Raw genomic sequence first — 21,407 nt, 5'->3', positions numbered from 1 at the left:
AGTGCAAATACTTTTCCTTTTTCTTACATTCAGAAATTTGGAAAATTAATAAAAATAGAAAGATAATTTAAGAGAGCTTTGGAACTGAACTTATTAAGAAATAAAAATTATTTACCATAATATTTCAGTTGCTATTTATCCACAGATCCCCCAGTTTTTCATATGAAAATTTGTACTAAAACTACTTCGGCTTAACCTTAGGGAAGCAATTTTTGGATAAAGGTATTTTTTCATTCGGAATAACTGCCAAAACCCCACCCCCATTTTTTTTAAAAAAAAAACTACCCAAAAATAAGATGGCAACTGCATGAAGAGTGATGGAAACCCAGCTTCTGTACATGCTCATACGAAAAAATAAAATAATTTTTTTTAAAAAATAAAAAAAATAAAAAGATGGCAGCCCCCATGGACCAGCACTAACTAAACGGGTTCCATGACATCACCAGTAGGTGTTCGGGCAAACTGGTCCAAGCTTGGAGGAACCCAGTGGAAGTGATGTGCCGGTGCCTGGAGGCTGTTGGGGTCTGGATGGGTGTTAACAGACTCAAACTCAACCCGGATAAGACGGAGTGGCTGCGGGTTTTGCCTCCCAAGGACAATTCCATCTGTCCATCCATTATCCTGGGGGGGGGGGGAATCACTAACCCCCTCAGAGAGGGTCCGCAACTTGGGCGTCCTCCTCGATCCACAGCTCACATTAGAGAAACATCTTTCAGCTGTGGCGAGGGGGGCGTTTGCCCAGGTTCGCCTGGTGCACCAGTTGCGGCCCTATTTGGACCGGGAGTCACTGCTCACAGTCACTCATGCCCTCATCACCTCGAGGCTCGACTACTGTAATGCTCTCTACATGGGACTACCTTTGAAAAGTGTTCGGAAACTTCAGATCGTGCAGAATGCAGCTGCGAGAGCAATCATGGGCTTCCCTAAATATGCCCATGTTACACCAACACTCCGCAGTCTGCATTGGTTGCCGATCAGTTTCCGGTTACAATTCAAAGTGTTGGTTATGACCTATAAAGCCCTTCACGGCACCGGACCAGAATATCTCCGGGACCGCCTTCTGCCACACGAATCCCAGCGACCAGTTAGCTCCCACAGAGTTGGCCTTCTCCGGGTCCTGTCAACTAAACAATGTCGTTTGGCAGGACCGAGGGGAAGAGCCTTCTCTGTGGCGGCCCCGGCCCTCTGGAACCAACTCCCCCCAGATATCAGAGTTGCCCCCACCCTCCTTGCCTTTCGTAAGCTCCTTAAAACCCACCTGTGTCGTCAGGCATGGGGGAATTGAGACTTTCCCTCTCCCTAGGTTTATAAAATTTATGCATGGTATGTTAGTATGTATGATTGGTTTCTAAATTGGGGTTTCAAATTAACTTAAATATTAGATTTGTTTACATTGTATTATTATTGCTGTGAGCCGCCCCGAGTCTGCGGAGAGGGGCGGCATACAAATCTGATTAATAAATAAATAATAAATAAATAACCCCTTCTGATATATTCACTTGAATGCTAGCTTTTGCATAGAACGATCATTGGTTATTCTTTCAGTATGCACTAGTTACTCTTGTGAATCATTGGGGAACTCAAAAATCTCAAATGACATTGTTTTTCCTGGAGACCTTATTAAGTCACCCGAGCATCCCTAGTTGCTAGGAGAAGTGAAATTGACCTGATCTCGGCTCTGAGAAGTAAGACAAAAGTTAAACTATCGTCTCTGGAGAAAAAGGCCTCAAGTAATATATCCGTGTTAGATGAAACAGCACTAACCGGCCTTAATTTATAGCAGGTGAATGTTAGAAGGAGCAAAATAACCCCAGATTACAAAATATTGGATGCTTCTATTATACAATGCCATGAATCCATTTTCATGTCAACTGAATACGTGTATGTGTGTGTATGTGTGTAATTCTTATGTAAAGCTCTTTATGTCATTTGCTGTAAACATCTTTCTTCCCCATTGGTTTTGAGATGAAAGCTCTATCCTCCCTCCAGTTCCTTGTGCTGATTCCCCAATTATAGATTTTTCTACAGTCCAGACAACAACACAGTACATTTTCAATCTGTTTCTTAAAAAAAATGTTTTTAGCTTGAGATATTGAATATTCCTGCTTTTATCCATTATTGTCTTTATAAGAATTATTTATTTTACACTGCCTTGTTTAATGGAAGTGGGAAGAAATTATCAGACTCTTTTCAATTGGGGAGCCTGTGAAAACAACATTGTGTTGCCGGATGGCTTTCTTGGAAGTCCTTGAACAGAAAACACTCTTCAAAGTATCTACCAAGGCAACACTGCAGATTTTTAGAATATTAGGAGGGAAAAGGTAGAAGGCATTTCTCTGTAAAGCTTTTAAAATAAGCACAATGTGTTTGCTTGTGGTCCAAATTTGGTAAGTTTTTGGTGCAAATTTTAGTAAAAAAAAAATCAAGCAAAATTTTATCATCCTGATTTAATAACTCATAAGGAAAAAGAATTTGGGTGAGAAGAATTATCTATTTGGGTCTGTCCATCCGTCTTTCCATCCATCATCCATCCATCCATCCATCCATCCATCCATCCATCCATCCATCTACTGTATCTATAATCCATCCGTCCATCCATCCATCCATCCATCCATCCATCCATCCATCCATCCATCCATCCATCCATCCATCTATCTATCTATCTATCTATCTATCTATCTATCTATCATCTACTGTTTCTATCATGTATCTATCTATGGTCATCATCATCATCTATCACAGTGGTTAAGATGCTGGGATTGTCGGCTAGAAAGCCAGCAGCCCAGGTTTGAGACGTGAGTGCCATGAGATGACCATGAGGCGGGCTGAGTTCCCTTCCTTGCCCCAGCTACTGGCAATCTAGCAGTTTGAAAGCATGCAAATGTGAGTAAATAAATAGGTACCACTTTGGTCAGAAGATAACTACTCTCCATGACATCATGCTGGTCACATGACCATAGAAATGTCTCCGGACAGCACTGACTCAATGGCTTTGAAATGGACATGAACCCCTTATGGTTGGCAACGACTAGCAGAGTAATATTCCCAGGGACTCCTTTTCCTTTACTTCCCAATTTTCAGTGATTCTCCTTTACCTCAATTGTTTTTCTGGTTTTAGGTTCTGCAAAGCAAATCCTTTCCTTACTTCCAAGGCTTTTCCGAGTTATAAAAGAGGAAACTATGACACTGTGTTTATAATGTTTATTTCTAAGTAAACTATCCTTTCACAGATTATTAATTTTGTTTTTCTTGAGATTGAAATCCTAGATGGATTATATTTGTGCCGTAAACCTTCAGGCTTTCAGACCATAAAATGGTCATTAGGACCTGCCCAGTTGTCTGAAAGAGGGGAGGCTATAAATAGTATAAATAAATGAACAAACTAGATAGATAGATAGATAGATAGATAGATAGATAGATAGGGAGAGAGAGGGGGGGTAGGTAGGTAGGTAGGTAGGTAGGTAGATGATAGATAGATAGATAGATAGATAGATAGATAGATAGATAGATAGATAGATAGATAGATAATAGATAGATTCCCTTTTCTCTGAATGGTGCAAGAATTCAGCAAAAAAATTAATGCAATGAAGATGATCATCTTCTTTAAATTTAGGCCCTCGAGGACCTACATTTATTAACATTTGGGTTCCAACTTCCAAGCCACCAAAGTTCCTTTCTTTTCCATTTTCCATTGCTTTCAATAAAAGATGAACCATAGTTTTTCCCAATCTAAGACACAACAGCACATTAAGAATCCTATAAAAATACACCAGTTCCATCAGGCAGTAAAAGATACCTAATAAGTGGGAAGCAGCAACCTCCCACAAAACAACTAATCACATCAAGCTTCCATTTTGAATTTAATTGAACTGGAGGAATAAATACTTGTGCTACGGATTCCACTTAGGAGGACAAGTAGAGTGGGTCAAGACCAGAACATACAAATTCTAACGCTATAACTGAACTAATCCTTAAAATAAATATGCATCAAGAGCAAGTTGTCTACATACATACATGTGTGCATATAGGAAAATATATGCTCTAAAGCAGGGGTCCCCAATCTTTTGGATCTCGGGGACCACTAAATTCATAATTTTAAATCCCGTGGAGCACTAATATTATTTGCCTAATGACCGGCTAAGTGGGCGTGGGTAGGTGCTCATATGACTGGGTGGGCGTGGTCCATTTGATGTCACTCACATTGAATGGCACCTCGTTGGCCTCTACCTGCCCCTCCCCTCCTAACTACTCCTCGCCTCCCCACCTGGGCTCCTGAAGCCCCCTACAGGAAGCAGTTATTGGAGCTAAGCAGCCACAGTTGGCACAACAGCTGGCTCAGTTTAAATTGGATCTGGCTTAGATGGAGGCTCAGCAGAAGCTGAGGACTAGGAGCATAAGCTTTCAAAGCAGAGGGAAGACCTGCGGGAGTACAAGGCAAGGTACCGGCACCTGAAGACTCTGAGGGCTGAGATAATCAGCCAGTTGCAGGTCATGATGCAGTCCCACTGGAACAAGGCTGTCTGGCTCTTCGCCACCAGCAGCGCTTCCTTCCAGCCTTTGCCCAAAGCCCCACACCAGATGGCCGAAGCATACCCCAAGTCAGTACTGTATTTCTATTCCCTTCTGACCTACATAAAAAGACCCCAAAGAGGGAGACTCTATGCAACAACAGAAGCATTCATTGCACATATCTGGCCCAGGGGCGGTAGTTTGAAGATCCCTGATTTAGTGCAATATAAAAAATGCAAATAATTTTTCTGTGGACCACCAAAATTTTCTCACGGACCACCAATGGTCCATGGACCACCAGTTGGTGACCATTCTCGAAAGAATATTTCCTTGTCCAGTTCTTTAGCCCCTTGTTTCTTTGTAAAACAAATGAAGCTTGTATTTCCATCTCTGGATTCGTTTTGCAACCCATTCAGGATTAACACTCTCATTCATTCTCTAATTCATCTCATTCTAATTGTCTAATTCATTCTAATTTGTTGGTTTCCAGCAGTGGTAAAATCTATTTCCCCCCCTATTGGTTCTGTGTGGGCGTGGCTTGGTGAGTGTAGCTTGGTGGGTCATATGACTGGGTGGGCATGGCTATATAGTCATGTGACTGGGGTATCAAAAGACAGAAACTGACTTTAACGATGTCCTGCTGGAGCAGGGTTGGACTAGATGATCTCCAGGTCTCTTATAGCCCTGGATTATCCTCTGAAACTGCATCTAGTGCCAGGTTTGTAGTCCTCCCTCCCTCCACCTCCCTCCCGATTGTTGTTGTTAACTGAGGACTATCGCCAGCAAACCATTATAAAGTCTGTACCCAAAGCGAGAGACTCTTCATTGTGAACAAAGTGTAAAAAGTTACACGTAGCGGAAATGATTTGAAAGCACTTACGAAACGGATATTCTTGGATAAGATTTTTTTTACTTAAATAAGTAATCTAAACTAAATATCAGCTCCCGAACTTAGGAAGAAAATTGTCCTCGATAGTTCCTCTATATTGTTGTCAGTCTTTCCTTCCTTCCGCATTATGGTGAATAAGTGAATTCTGTGAGTTATTTCTTATATATCTCAGCATCTGAACTAGTATTTGAAATCATTTTTCCATGAATAAAATAAAAAAGGGCGAGTACAAGTGCACTAGAGTACCTTCCGTCCCCTGTCCTATTGCTCTCCTATATCTCCTATACCTTTCTTCTATTCCTATATCTCTTCTTCTAGTCTTTCATTGATATGTTCTATTACTATATCTTCTTTTCTATTATTTCTTAGATATATTTTACTATGAGTATCTCCTCTATAACCTTCATCATGTATTTTACTATGTGTATATAGATATATACCCACTAAAACCCTCATTGTGTATTGGACAAAATAAATAAATAAAATAAATAAATAAAATAAAATAATCTTGCAATCCTATGAAGCACTTTTCTTGATATCAACATTACCCAAGCGATAATTATCTAGAAGAATTTTCTCTGATTTTTCAAAATCAAGTTACCATGCTAAAGTCACATGCTTCTCTGGGTGATAACTGGAGTATTCTCTTTCATCAGTAAATTGTATTCTTTGTCATTTCTTGCTGTGATTTCCCTTTCTTTCTAGATACTTACGGGCAGCCCCAGAGGACCCCGATCTCCTTTTTCTCCCTGGATACCCTTTTCACCTTTTAATCCATCAATTCCTGCTTCTCCCTAAAAGAAAAACGTATTAGAAGAAAGCAAATTCTTTTCCAGTAGGTTTCTAAACAGGAGTTATACAGAGAAAAGGTGACATTCCCAAAGCATTTATATTAGCAATGACAAGGTGATTTTGCCAAGGACTGGAAAAAAAGATCTTTCAAGTCCTATATGAAAAGATAACTGTATCAAACCTGAATGAATGGAATAGAATAGAATTCTTCATTGCCCACAAGTGATTGTACACACAAGGAATTGTCTTTGGTGTATATGCTCTCAGTGTAGGTAAGGAGAATAAAATACATTCATTAAGAATAAAAATGTACAACACTTAGTCAAGGTTACTAATAAGCTATCAAATCATACTAGGAACCAAAAAATAATAATTTAATCGAAAGATACAAGCAACATGGTTATACCCTGTTTCCCCGAAAATAAGACATACCCCGAAAGTAAGGCATGTCAGAAGTTTTGCAGAATTTGCTAATATAAGGCACCCCCCGAAAATAAGGCATAGTCAAGTTTACATACGGTACGGTGGAAAAACATACGGTACCATTCAAAGCTGTTCATAGCGGTACCGTAATAATGTGGCGTCCCCTGCTGGCCCCTTCCATTGCTTTGTACTGTCCAGTACAGCAGACACAGTCTGCTGCTGTCTCACCGCCATTACAGTCTCCACTACAGTGCATGGACTGTAGTTCCTCTGGTGGTCGGAAGCTGCAATAGCAGGAGTATACTGTTGTACCATATAAGTGCCGTCATTTGTGTGTGTGGGTGCCATACTGACAGGTACCGTACCGTAATCAGTGTATTGTACGGTACACTTTCTTTGGGGGTGTCAGCTTTTCTGCCTGTGAATTTGTCTTATTTGAGAAATATAAGGCACCCCCCCGAAAGTAAGACATAGCACAACTTTTGGAGCAAAAATTAATATAAGACAGTGTCTTATTTTCGGGAAAACACGGTAGTAGTAAGTGGGAAGAGATGGATGCTAGTAAGGTAGAGATGAATAATAGTAATAGAGCCATAGTAAATTATTTGGTAGTGTTGTGGGAATTAACTGTTTAGCAGAGTGATGGCATTCAGGAAAAAGCTGTCTTTGTGTCTAGTTGTTCTGGCATGCAGTGACATAGCGTCTTTTTGAGGGTAGAAGTTGAAACAATTAACATCCAAGATGTGTGGTGTCTGTAGATATTTTCACAGCCCTCTTTTTGACTTGTGCGGTATACAGGTGCTCAATAAAAGGCAGGTTGGTAGCAATTGTTTTTTCTGCAGTTCTAATTATCTTTTGAAGTCTATGTTTGTCTTGCTTGTTTAGGTATTCTAATATGAATTCAGTTTGACACAGTTTGGAGCTGGAGGGAGGATAGAGCCTTCAGTCATAACATCATGTAGCCGATGACTAATGCACATTTCAATGGCTGGGTGAGTGGAGGAGGAGGGGAGAAGTCACCAAGCAACCAGCTCCCATCTTGGTTGAACCATGTGACAGTTCGTTTTGAAAAGTTGAGAATCTGAAACTTATACTGGGGCAAAAAGCCCGGAAACTTCAGTACTGGCTTTTCACCAGTGACTGCCAATATGGTGTATCTCAATACATTTCTACTTTGAGAAAATGGAATGCCTCGGAGTTCAATTTGTGATGGATACATTCATTCATTCATTCATTCATTCATTCATTCATTCATTCATTCATTCATTCATTTATTAGATTTGTATGCCGCCCCTCTCCGAAGACTCGGGGCGGCTAACAACAATATAAAAAGACAATGTAAACAAATCTAATATTAAAAACAATCTAAAAAATCCCAATTTAAAAAACCACTCATGCATACAAGCATACCATGTATAAATTCTATAAGCCTAGGGGGAAGGGAAATTTCAATTCCCCCATGCCTGACGACAGAGGTGGGTTTTAAGGAGCTTGCGAAAGGCAAGAAGGGTGGGGGCAACTCTGATATCTGGGGGGAGCTGGTTCCAGAGGGTCGGGGCCGCCACAGAGAAGGCTCTTCTCCTGAGTCCCGCAAAACGACATTGCTTAGTCCAGTGATTTTCAACCTTTTTTGAGCCGCGGCACATTTTTTACATTTACGAAATCCTGGGGCACATTGAGCGGGGCGGGGCGGGGGGGCTAAAAAAAGTTTGGAGAAAAAAATTCTCTCTCCCTTCCTTCCTCTTTCTTTCTCTCTCTCCATCCATCTTTCATTCTCTTCCTTCCTCTCTTTTTTGCTCTCTTTCTCTCCCTCCTTACCTCCCTCTCTTTCTCTCTTTCTCTCTCTTGCTTTCTTTCTCTCTCTTGCTCTCTCTCTCTTGCTCTATCTCTTGCTTTCTTTCTCTTGCTTTCTCTCTCTTGCTTTCTTTCTCTTTTTTCCTCTCTCTCTTGCTTTTTTTCTCTCTCTGAGCTTCGCGGCACACCTGACCATGTCTCGCGGCACACTAGTGTGCCACGGCACACTGGTTGAAAAACACTGGCTTAGTCGATGGGACCTGGAGAAGGCCAACTCTGTGGGAGCTAACCGGTCGCTGGGATTCATGCGGCAGAAGGTGGTCCCGGAGATAATCTGGTCCGACGCCATGAAGGGCTTGGAACATGACAAACTCTCCCATGACAATGAATGGAAAAAGTAGGAGTGAGGAATGATGGCCCCTTTACAACCTGTGGATTTCAATTCCCAGAATTCCTGAGTCAACTGGGAGTCAAAGTCCAGAGGTCATTAAGGGGTCATCGTTCCAACATCAGGAAGAAGATGTGAAAGCCATTTGAAAGGCAGAGAGGGGAGTGATGGACAAGGATGCCTGGTTGGATGTTCATGTGAAAGGACGGTGTAGGACAAAGAAGGTGCATAAAAAAATAATTGCTGCAAAAAGAAAAAAGAGAAATGAGAAAGAAAGTATCTTCAAGTTATGATCACAACTTAGTCCAAAATTCCCATTGCTAAGCAAGGCAGACTTTAGGGACTTTGTCCCTTGTTATGACAGTTTGCCACAGTGAATCACTGCGATTGTTAAGTTAGTAACATGGTTGTTAAGTGAATCTGTGTTCCCCATTGACTTTGCTTCTCAGAAGGCCACAAAGGGTGATCACATGTCCCCGGGACACTGCAACCATCATAAATGAAAGCCAATTGACAAGCATTTGAATGTTAATCACTTGACCACAGGGATCCTGCAACGGTTGTAAGTGTGAAAAATGGTCATATGTCACTTTTTTTCAATTGGTCACTAAACAAAATGGTTGTAAGTCAAGGAGGTACATACTGAAAAAAGAAAGTTGCAAAGACTGTAGACTGAGAGAGCAAAGAACAGACATGATTACAAGTAAGAGAAGACACAGCATCATTTTAATGGGAATTTTTTTAAAAAATTGCATGGAAATGGCTGAAGAGGGATTAAGGAGAAATTTCCAGGACAACATGGAATGAAAAATAATGATTTGGGATGGAAATGAAGACAGGGAAAGCTGGATGAAGAATTTCATAGATTGGTACAGGAACTATAGTGATGAGAGTAGAATTGAAATGAATGCTAGGAAGGCAAATACGCGCGAGAGAAAAAGATGAAAAATAAATAACAAATGGTGTGAGAACATTGAAAATTGTAAAAATGCAGGTAGATGTGGACAGTATATTTGTAGTCAGGTTAAAATAGGGATGCTGCTTGTTTATTGAATGGATTTGTAATTTAAATAAAGTCGTTGTGAAGGCTGCATCTATGCACTCAAATTGGAAAAATGCTAACATTGCTCCTTTAGATAGAATGAAAAGCAGCAAAAATGAAGGCATGAAGTACATACATATTTATTTATTAACCAGGAAGGAGTTTGGCGGAAATCTTATTTTAAGTATGAAAGTTAACAATGAGTCACATTTGGGGTGTGCTTATTGTGTATCTGTTGATATTGAGACTGCTCGGACAAGTAATTCTGAATTATGGAATTTGGCATGTAGGGTTCTGGTTGTTGATTACTTAATAAGTAAAGAATAGTCTACGATTGAAGTAAATTGTTCATGAGAATAAATGGACCGCTCTGTAAATGGTTCAAGATTAGCAGACAGTAAGATAAGGATGTGTGATTTCCCCTTGCTTCTTTAATGTGTTTATAGATGTATCTTTGTGGTATATTGATGTTAGAAGTGATATTAGGAATGTATTAATTGCAGCTGTACATCTATTTACTAGATAAATGGTCAAAGCAATGGAAACTGCAGTTTAATGTTTCCAAATGTAAAATAATGCACCTGGGGAAAAGGAATCCTCAATCTGAGTATTGCATCGGCAGTTCTGTGTTAGCAAAAACTTCAGAAGAGAAGGATTTAGGGGTAGTGATTTCTGACAGTCTCAAAATGGGTGAGCAGTGTGGTCGGGCGGTAGGGAAAGCAAGTAGGATGCTTGGCTGCATAGCTAGAGGTATAACAAGCAGGAAGAGGGAGATTGTGATCCCCTTATATAGAGCGCTGGTGAGACCACATTTGGAATACTGTGTTCAGTTCTGGAGACCTCACCTACAAAAAGATATTGATACAATTGAACGGGTCCAAAGACAGGCTACAAGAATGGTGGAAGGTCTTAAGCATAAAACCTATCAGGAAAGACTTAATGAACTCAATTTGTATAGTCTGGAGGACAGAAGGAAAAGGGGGGACATGATTGAAACATTTAAATATGTTAAAGGGTTAAATAAGGTTCAGGAGGGAAGTGTTTTTAATAGGAAAGTGAACACAAGAACAAGGGGACACAATCTGAAGTTAGTTGGGGGAAAGATCAAAGGCAACATGAGAAAATATTATTTTACTGAAAGAGTAGTAGATCCTTGGAACAAACTTCCAGCAGACATGGTTGGTAAATCCACAGTAACTGAATTTAAACATGCCTGGGATAAACATATATCCATTGTAAGATAAAATACAGGAAATAGTATAAGGGCAGACTAGATGGACCATGAGGTTTTTTTCTGCCGTCAGTCTTCTATGTTTCTATGTTTCTATATGTAGATAGTGCCAACATGAATTACAGTGAATAATGCACAGATTTAAATGATGCAATGAAGAGTATGCACACAGTCCTACATATTTCTGTTTCAAAAGAAAAATGGAATAAAAACCAGGACATGATCTATCAATGGGGAAAAAAAATCTGGAGCAAACACATTAATTTGTTTATCTTGATAGGAAGTTAATCAGAGATAACAAAAGCTAAAGAAATTTTAGGAAATATAAATGCTAATAATAAAGGTGGAGGATAGTATATCGTTCATTATGAGCAATAAACATTTGTGGAAAGAAGTGAACATGAGAGAAGAAATGGAGATGATTGTGTTTCTGTTTTGCCTACTGAGGTGAGAGTTGGATCTGCTATGAGAAATATAAACGTTGAATACAGTGGGAAGAGTATTTTTGAGACATTTGTGGAGTAAAAACAGAAGACAAGAGTGTAAAAGAGGAATGGATGTTCTGAACATGGATTTATTATAAAAGGAGAAGATGGTTTGTTTATATCAAAAAAGCACAACAAAGAATGTTCTTTCTGCGCCAGCTCAGGAAGCTCAAACTGCCCAAGGAGCTGCTGATTCAGTTCTACAGAGGAATCATTGAGTCTGTCATCTGCACCTCTATAACTGTCTGGTTTGGTGCTGCAACCCAACAAGACCGACACAGACTTCAGAGGATAATCAAAACTGCAGAAAAAACAATTGCTGCCAATCTGCCTTCCATTGAGGACCGGTATACTGCACGAATCAAAAAGAGGGCGGGTAAAATATTTATTGACCCCTCACATCCTGACACAAATTGTTTCAACTCCTACCCTCAAAACGTCGCTACAGAGCACTGCACACCAAGACAACTAGACACAAGAACAGTTTTTCCCCGAATGCCATCACTCTACTAAACAAATAATTCCCTCAACACTGTCAGACTTTCTACTAAATCTGCACTTCTATTCTACTAGTTTTTCTCATCATTCCTTTCACCCATTTCCTCCCATGTTGACTGTATGACTGTAACTTGTTGCGTATATCCTAAGATTTTTATTAATATTGCTTCTTCATTGCTTATTTGACCCCTATGACAATCATTAAGTGTTGTACCACATGATTCTTGACAAATGTATATTTTATTTTATGTACGTTGAGAGCATATGCACCAAGACAAATTCCTTGTGTGTCCAATCACACTTGGCCAATAAAAATTCTATTCTATTCTATTCTATTCTATTCTATTCTATATAGTGAGAAGAATAAATGGGTCCAGAGGAAATAAGTGATTGAAACAATCATGAGTCGATGAAATCCTCAGAAAGAGAGAGGTTTAAAAAATAAAAGCTGTCATATGAAGCATGGTATATAGGCAGGGTCCAAATCTGATGAATTGCACACTAGAAAGGCACCACGAAAAGAGGCTCTTGATATAAACTAAAGTTTAAACTAAACTAAGCAAGTTTAAGCTGCATGGACTTCAGCTCCCAGAGTTCCCTAATCAGCTAGGTTGGCTGGGGGATTCTGGGAGTCGAAATCCAAACAGCTTAAACTTGCCAAAGTTAGAAACAATGACCAGATTTTCACTTTCTTTTTTTTACCCCATGTCTTTATGTACTTACTCCTATTTTCCTAATCGTTTCCTATATTTTCTGTAGTGATGAATGGGAATGCACATAGAAAAACAAGTGATTTATTTATTTATTTATTTATTTTTATTTATATTTATTTATTTTGTCCAATACATAATACATATTGAAGAGAAAGATATGTAATAATATAAGTAAAGAATAGAATAGAAGAAAAGATATAAATTTGAAAGGAAGAAAAGATAAATGAGATAAGGAGAGACAATTGGACAGGGGACGGAAGGCACACTGGTGCACTTATGCATGTCCCTTACTGACCTCTAAGGAACCTGGAGTGGTCAATCGTGGAAAAATGTTTGGGGTTAGGGGTTGACACTACTGAGTCAGGTAATGAGTTCCACGCTTCGACAACTCGGTTGCTGAAGTCATATATTTTACAGTCAAGTTTGGAGTGGTTAATATTAAGTTTGAATCTGTTGCGTGCTCTTGTGTTGTTGCGATTGAACCTGAAATAGTCATTGACTGGTAGAACGTTGCAGCATATGATCTTGTGTGCAATACTTAGATCGTATTTTAGGCGACATAGTTCTAAGCTTTCTAGACCTAGGATTGATAGTCTGCTTTCGTAAGGTATTCTGTTTCGAGTGGAGGAGTGAAGGGCTCTTCTGGTGAAATATCTTTGGACATTTTCAAGGGTGTTGATGTCCGAGATGTGGTATGAGTTCCAGACAGATGAACTGTATTCAAGGATGGGTCTGGCAAAAGTTTTGTAGGCTCTGGTGAGTAGCGTGAGATTGCCAGAGCAGAAGCTGCATAGGATCAGGTTAACAACTCTACAAGCCTTTTTGGTGATATTGTTGCAGTGGGCTTTGGCACTTAGATGTGATGGTACAGGCCAATGTTCTTACTATGAAGAATAGAATAGAATAGAATGGAACGGAACAGAACAGAACAGAACAAACAGAACAGAATAGAATACTTTATTGGCCAAGTGTGATTGCACACACAAGGAATTGGTCTTTGGTGCTAGATTTTAGTCAGACCAGTCTATTTGGTTGTTCCTAAGCTCTGGACTGTTTTTGGATTCTAGCCTTAGAAATCAAATGTCACTGTGCAAATATTAGACTATTTTCTCCCAAATGAATATTCATGTAAAGAAAAAAAGTGGAAATACATCTGAAATATGTATGTTGGAGAAACAGTAGTCTAAACTCAATTGCAAAGTTTTCGGGATTAAAAAGAGGCGATTGTCTGATAAATGTCTTCTGGAAATCATGGGCCTTTATTGGAATATAGTTGCTGGCGATCCAGCAGATGAAGATAATGAAAAAAAACCAGGACTTTACTTCCTCCCCCTTCCCCTCGCCCCCTTCCTTCTTCTCCTCCTTCCTCCTCTTCCGCTAATATAGAATTGACACGTAAGAGATCTAAAAGGGTTTAGCTGTTTTACATTCTTACGCACACCATGCAGGGATATAACAAATATTTGAAAAAAAAAAACCCTCATGCATGGACAACCCACAGCATTGCAGGCATTGTTGAATATCAACCCTCAAAAACCTTTGGATGTTTAGCCAAATATGTTTAGATAGTCACAAGTTGATTGCTCCAAAATAGACAAAGCCATATTTTTTTCTTTTAGAATAGCACACAAAGTATTTTCTCTAAGATGCCTACTTCAATTTGATTATTTGTCCTTCTTACCTTAGGTCCTGGTAGGCCTTGAAGACCCTATAGTTGGAATTTAAAAAAAAAAGATGATATAATTTTCTTTCAACTTTAACATTCTAGCAGTACAAAGACACCCATATTTTCTCTACTGTTGTCATTCTTAAACTGTTTGGCCCAATGAACCCTTTCCACCACCAAATCTTTACTCCTACAAAAAAAACCCACACTCAAGTGTCTTATACAAGTGCCTTGGCAGTGACAGTCCCAAACTGGACTTTTGACTCATAAACTCTATACCTTCAGAATGTGTTCAAATTACTCACAGCTTTAGAAGCCCTGCTCTACATATAGCCCAGTTTTAATAACAGTAATCGGAGCCAGAAAATTCATCGCTATATGGTTGTTGAGCATGATGTGCCTACACGAATCCCAGTGACCAGTTAGGTGCAACAGAGTTAGCCTTCTCCGGGTCCCGTTGACTAAGCAATGTCGTCTGGCCGGACCCAGGAGAAGAGCCTTCTCTGTGGCGGCCCCGACCCTCTGGAAATAGCTCCCCCCAGATATTAGAGTTACCCCCACCCTCCTTGCCTTTTGCAAGCTCCTTAAAACCCACCTCTGTCATCAGGCATGGGGGAATTGAAATTTCCCTTCCCCCTAGGCTTATAGAATTTATAAATGGTGTGCTTATATGTATGAGTGGTTATTTAAATTGGGTTTTTTAAGATTATTTTTAATATTAGATTTGTTTATAATGTCTTTTTATATTGTTGTTAGCCGCCCCGAGTCTTCGGAGAGGGCCGGCATACAAATCTAATAAATACAAATACAAATCTCTCAGCAATGACAGTTCTGAGACTTCTGATTGTCATTAAGTGAGGACTGTATGGGCCATTAATCAAAGGCATAATATGACTGCAACCTTCAATTTCCTGTCAGTTTCCACATTAACTTTGCTTGTGGATGGGTGTCAACAGGCTCAAACTCAACCCTGACAAGACAGAGTGGCTGTGGGTTTTGCCTCCCAAGAACAATACCATCTGTCCGTCCATCATCCGGGCGGGGGGGAATTATTGACCCCTTCAGAGAGGGTCCACAACTTGGGCGTCCTCCTCGATCCACAGCTAACATTAGAGAACCATATTTCGGCTGTGGTGAAGGGGACGTTTGCCCAGGTTCACTTGGTGCACCAGTTGCGGCCCTATTTGGACCAGGAGTCACTGCTCATAGTCACTCATGCCCTCATCACCTCAAGGTTCGACTACTGCAACACTCTCTACATGGGGCTACCTTTGAAGAATGTTCGGAAACTTCAGATTGTGCAGAATGCGGCCGCAAGAACAATCGTGGGCCTCCCCAGATATGCCCATGTCTCCATAACACTCCGTGGCCTACAATGGCTGCCGATCAATTTCTGGTCACAATTCAAAGTGTTGGTTATTATGACCTACAAAGCCCTACATGGCCTCGGACCAGAATACCTCCGAGACCGCCTTCTGCCACACAAATCCCAGCAGCCGATTAGGTCCCACAGAGTTGGACTTCTCCGTGTCCCGTTGACCAAACAATGTCGTCTGGCGGGACCCAGGGGGAGAACCTTCTCTGTGGCGGTCCCGGCCCTCTTGAACCAACTCCCCGCAGAGATTAGGACTGCTACCACCCTCCCCGCCTTTCGTAAGCTATTAAAAGCTTAGCTATGCCGCCAGGCATGGGGAAATTAACACACACATCAATTGTCAAGGCTGGTGTATGGTTTGATTGGTAGTGTGATTATTTTATTTTATAATAAGGGTTTTAAATTGTATTTTAAAATTGGATTTGTACACTGTTTATGCTGTTGTGAGCCGCCCCGAGTTCTCGGAGAGGGGTGGCATACAAATCTAATAAATTATTATTATTATTATTATTATTATTATTATTATTATTATTATCATCATCATCATCATCATCATCATCATCATCATCATCATCATCATCTAGCAATAAGATTGCAAATTACACTCCAAGGCCATGATGGCGAACCTATGGCACGCATGTCAAAGGTGGCATGCAGAGCTCTCTCTGTGGGTACACACGCCATCACCAGCTGCTCTTCTGGTTTCTTGCCAGCTGGCCTTTGCAGGTGCTGGAACACCAAAAAAACAACCTGAAAAATGCCCCCAAAACAGACAATTTTCCAGGCCTTTTCCAGACACATTCAGACCATTTGGGAGCCAAAAACTAACCTGAAATGGCCCAAAAATTGTCTGAAAAATGGCTCACCCAAAATGACCCAAAAAACAGGCATGTGTGCACTGCCCAACTGGTTTCCGGCGCCCCACCACTCGCATCTTCCGGTTTGGGCACTCGGTGCTGAAAAGGTTTGGCATCACTGCTCTAGGGCAGTGTTTCCCAACCTTGGCAACTGGAAGATATTTGGACTTCAACTCCCAGAATTCCCCAGCCAGCGAATGCTGGCTGGGGACTTCTGGGAGTTGAAGTCCAGATATCCTCCAGTTGCCAAGGTTTGGCAACACTGCTCTAAGGTGACCACTGGATACTGGAATGACTAGAAATGTAGGCTGGTTACTGAGCACCCAGATTATTATTATTATTATTATTATTATTATTATTATTATTATTATTTATTAGATTTATAAGCCGCCCTTCTCCTCACAGACTCAGATCATGATCATGTGACTGTAGAGGCCCTGTGATGGCTGCAACTACAAGGGTCAGTGCCACACATTAACGGGATGGTATTAGTAAAGAAGAAACATATTTATTGTCCACATAGTAGAAAAGACTTACTGGGTTTCCAGGTGGACCTTGTGGCCCTGGTGGGCCAGTTACCTAAAAGCCAAATAGAAAAGCAAAGTTCATTGCCGTAATAATTCACTTTCATGCTTGTTGTGGTTAGCTCTGGCCCAGCTCCTGCCCCAAGGACTGTGGATGTGGGGGAGACATCCACATGCTGCAGGCCTGTTTTGCCCCCGGTGGAATCTGCTGATGAAGGCTCCTCTGACCAAGAAGACATGAGTGACAGGGAGGAGGAAAGTGGGGCAGACAGCTCAGAAGGAGATCAATTATCTAGCTCCTCCTTGGATTCAGAACAAGAGTTAATGATACAGCCATGCATGCGGAGAGCGATGCATAGGCAACAACAACTGAGAGATTATTATCAAAGAAAATGAGGCTACCTGTGGTTGGGTGGGGCTGTGGTAATTAGTGAGGCTGCTATAAATAGCAGCCTGTGGGTTTGGCCATTGTGGAGGATTATCTGATCGTTGTGTTTCATGACTGCTTTGCTGACTTTGATCTTTGTGTGCTGATTTTCCCCCGCTTTGAAACTAACCCCGAGCAAAGTGTGTTTCACTTTGTGAAAGAAGAAGGACTGTGAATTGCCTCACAGCTGCAAGCTAAGTATCACAGAACTGATAAGGGACTTGTACAGATTACCAATTTGTTTGGAGACAAGTGCTCTTTGCTATACAAAAAGAGTGCTCTGTTTTTTTGCATTTTCGGTATAAAGAACATTGTTTTGAATTTTCAAACGTGTGTGTGTCTGAAATTGTATCTGTGCATTTTTGGGAGGATTCTACCAGAGAGCTCGACAGAACAATGCTCAGTAAATAAAAGCAGTAACCTGACCCCTTCCTCAAAATCATTGCATAGAAGTTAAACCTGTCATTGTGAAAATAATACAGTAGTTGCAAAGAAGGGATGAAGAAAACAGAGCTACGGTTAGGGAAAGGAGGAGTTTGTCTAATGTTTTTTTAAAAAAAATAGCATAGTTTGATCACTTACTGAAGTCCCAATATCTCCTTTTTCTCCAAGTTCTCCTTTCTCTCCCTGTTAATACAACAATATTGTAATAAAAAAGAGCATCCAAGCCAAATTCTTATGGCAGTGAAATTTTAAAACGTCCAAAAGTTCAGATGAAGACACCATGAAGTAGTAAATAAAAATGCAATCCCTAGGCTACCTCTAGAATTACACTAAAAGTCTCTCTGTCTCTTATGATTAATTAGCATTCTATCTAATTTGAGAGCTATCTTTAAACTATAATGTATAGTATACTGTAGAAGGGTAGCACCAAATCTGAAATCTTGAAAAAAAAATCATGTGACAATCATTTTCTAAACCTACTTTATCTCAGGGATCCCTGTCTATGTTTTGTTCCTTCTCAATGACTGCTTTGTAGCTGTTGCTTTCAACTTGTCAAAGCTGACAGTCATGAGAAGTCTCTTGGTCAAGCAAGAGCATGAAGAAGCTATGTAGAGAAATGGGTCTTTGGAGTCTTTGGTCTTGGAAGATCTTCGTTCAAAGCAATCCAGCCGCAAATATGCTGAGTGGCCTTAACTGGCTATTTGAACTTCAGCTAAGGAAGAAAATTCAAGGCATATTGTTTTGCTGAAGGCATATTGCTTTTATCTCATGATTTGACTTTCTTGATGGCAATAGCAGCCTTTAAAAAAAAATTAGAAAAATCATTTGGTGGGCTTACTGCAAAACCTGGAAGTCCAGTTGGACCAATGAGACCAGGAGGTCCAGGAATACCTTGGTCACCTTTAACTCCATCAATACCCTGCAGGGGAAGAAAGATTTAAGGTGGAATTATGCGATGAGAAAGATACTCTAATTGCTTGCAAATGGGAATAATATTTGTACAGTATATGAGCATTGCATATCCCCATCTACTTTTGTTCCTCTTTAATAAATCTTAGAATCATAGGATCAAATTATTTTATGATTCTATTGAGTCACATGGGGTACTCTGTGAAAAAAGTTAATTTTTTGATGTGTTTTTAACAGTTTTTAGTTTAAAAACACATTGGATACAAACTAAGCAATTATTGCCAACAACCTCAAATGTATTAAAGAATCCTAATAGAATAGAATAGAATTCTTTATTGGCCAAGTGTGATTGGACACACAAGGAATTTGTCTTGGTGCAAATGCTCTCAGTGTACATAAAATAAAATATAGATTTGTCAAGAATAATGAGGTACAACACTTAATGATTGACATAGAGATCAAATAAGCAATGAAGAAACAATCAATATTAATAAAAATCTTAGGATATAAGCAACAAGTTACAGTACATTTGAGTTACTAAGCTACGGAAGAAAGAATCATTCAAAAACGTGTCTGTCTGGGTCTTTATAAAATAAAATGTTGAAGTTAGAAACTTTTTAATAGCCTTCTTTATACACCTGAATTGGGTCACCTTAGGGAAGAACAGGTTCTCTTCCTAAAAGGTATTGTCTGATAAGATAAAAGTAGAAGAAATGGTAGGAGAAACATTTAAAAATGTAGACTTGAAAAGATAAAGACTTATTCCCCACCTTCACCTTGACTTAAACAAAGGATTTTTTGTTCTTTTACTACAGCCTTCAGCTGCTTGTCTTCCATGCTAAACTTGCTAAAAGTCAAGATGGTTTAAGGCAGTGATGGCGAACCTTTTTCCCCTCGGGTGACGAAAGCACGTGAGCACATGTTATCATGCCTGCGTGAGTGCCCACACCCATAATTCAATGCCTGGGCAGGGCAAAAATTGCACACCCGCCTCCCCGGAAGCCCTCTGGAAGCAAGAAACAGCCCATTTCCCAACTTCTGGTGGGCCCAGTAGGTCCGCTTTTCACTCTCCCCAGGCTCAGAGGCTTCCCTGGAACCTGGGGAGGGCAAAAATGCCCTCCCTCGTCCCCCCAGAGGGCCTCCGGAATCCAAAAATGCCCTCCCAGAGCCTCCATGTGAGCCGAAAATCAGCTGGCTGCTGTGTGCTCAAGCTCAGCTAGGGCAACAGCTCACATGCCTGCAGATATGGCTCTGTGTGCCACCTGTGGCAAATGTCTGCATTGGTTGCCGATCAGTTTCCGGTCACAATTCAAAGTGTTGGTCATGACCAAGCCCTTCATGGCACCGGACCAGATTATCTCCGGGATCGCCTTCTGCCGCACGAATCCCAGCAACCAGTTAGGTCCCACAGAGTGGGCCTTCTCCAGGTCCAGTCAACTAAACAATGTCGTTTGGCAGGACCCAGGGAAACAGCCTTCTCTGTGGCGGCCCTGGCCCTCTGGAACCAACTCCCCCCAGAGATTAGAATAGCCCCCACCCTCCTTGCCTTTCGTAAACTCCTTAAAACCCACCTCTGCCGTCAGGCATGGGGGAACTGATATATTCCTTCCCCCTAGGCTTCTACAATTTATGCATGGTATGTTTGTATGTATGATTGGTTTTATAACAAGGGTTCTTAGCTGTTTTGGTATTGGATTGTCACATGCTGTTTTTACCACTGTTGTTAGCCGCCCGGAGTCCATGGAGAGGGGCGGCATACAAATCCAATAAATGAATGAATGAATAAATAAATGTGCCATAGGTTTGCCATCACTGGTTTAAGGTATGCCTTTCTGGGTTTCAGTTCCTTTGTACAGTGATGGCTAGGAGTTCTCTCTGAACTGGAATCATGCCTTTGTATAGCAGCTCCTGTTTCAGAGAACAGAGACATCTTTTTGAGAATTTAATGTTGTGTAGAGGTATACAGTACCCGTTTCTCATGTCTAGCTCCTTACCTTTGCTCCATTACCTCCTGGAGGACCTGGCAAGCCAATTTCACCCTGAGAGGAAAAAGTGAAGGATATACGGTACATATATTATGAGCCTTGGATGTGAAGATAGAACAAACACTTTTACCTGAAAATTGGCAAATACTGTAAAGAGGGAACAGTTTTGTTCAAGAAATCGTGGATCAATTAGCACTGAAAGTTTTTTTATAACCTACATTTGTCAGGTTCCAATAGTGAAAATAACATTTGTCCTCTGGGTCTCTCAAATTGTTCTCGAATTTAGATTGTTAACAGGATGTAATTGTGTCAGCTGTATTCTAAATTTCTGTTGCACACGAAAATGAGGCACACATATATTTTACTCCTTTCTTCATTTTCCAGTTGTGTGCTGCAACCACCCATTCTAATCTTGTAATCTATCCACAGTCTACTTCACCTTCAACTGCAACAACA

The 21,407-nt window shown here is 40.5% G+C and overlaps 1 protein-coding gene across 1 annotated transcript in view; it reads right to left on the bottom strand.

Moving 5' to 3' along the window:
* COL13A1 (collagen type XIII alpha 1 chain) overlaps positions 1-21,407 on the bottom strand; it is a 140,931-nt gene that overhangs the window by 16,954 nt on the left and 102,570 nt on the right. The window contains exons 23-28 of the mRNA XM_070753908.1: positions 20,961-21,005; positions 18,896-18,976; positions 18,196-18,240; positions 17,200-17,241; positions 14,446-14,472; positions 6,112-6,192 (exon numbers count right to left, since the gene is read on the bottom strand). Coding sequence (XP_070610009.1) covers positions 6,112-6,192; positions 14,446-14,472; positions 17,200-17,241; positions 18,196-18,240; positions 18,896-18,976; positions 20,961-21,005 — 321 coding nt within the window. The remainder of the gene's footprint in view (positions 1-6,111; positions 6,193-14,445; positions 14,473-17,199; positions 17,242-18,195; positions 18,241-18,895; positions 18,977-20,960; positions 21,006-21,407) is intronic.

Source organism: Erythrolamprus reginae, chromosome 5 (assembly GCF_031021105.1).
Source record: "Erythrolamprus reginae isolate rEryReg1 chromosome 5, rEryReg1.hap1, whole genome shotgun sequence".
Classification (NCBI taxonomy): Eukaryota; Metazoa; Chordata; class Lepidosauria; order Squamata; family Dipsadidae; genus Erythrolamprus; species Erythrolamprus reginae.
Note: the sequence above shows the minus strand (reverse complement) of the source record. Positions and strands in the feature narration are given on the sequence as shown.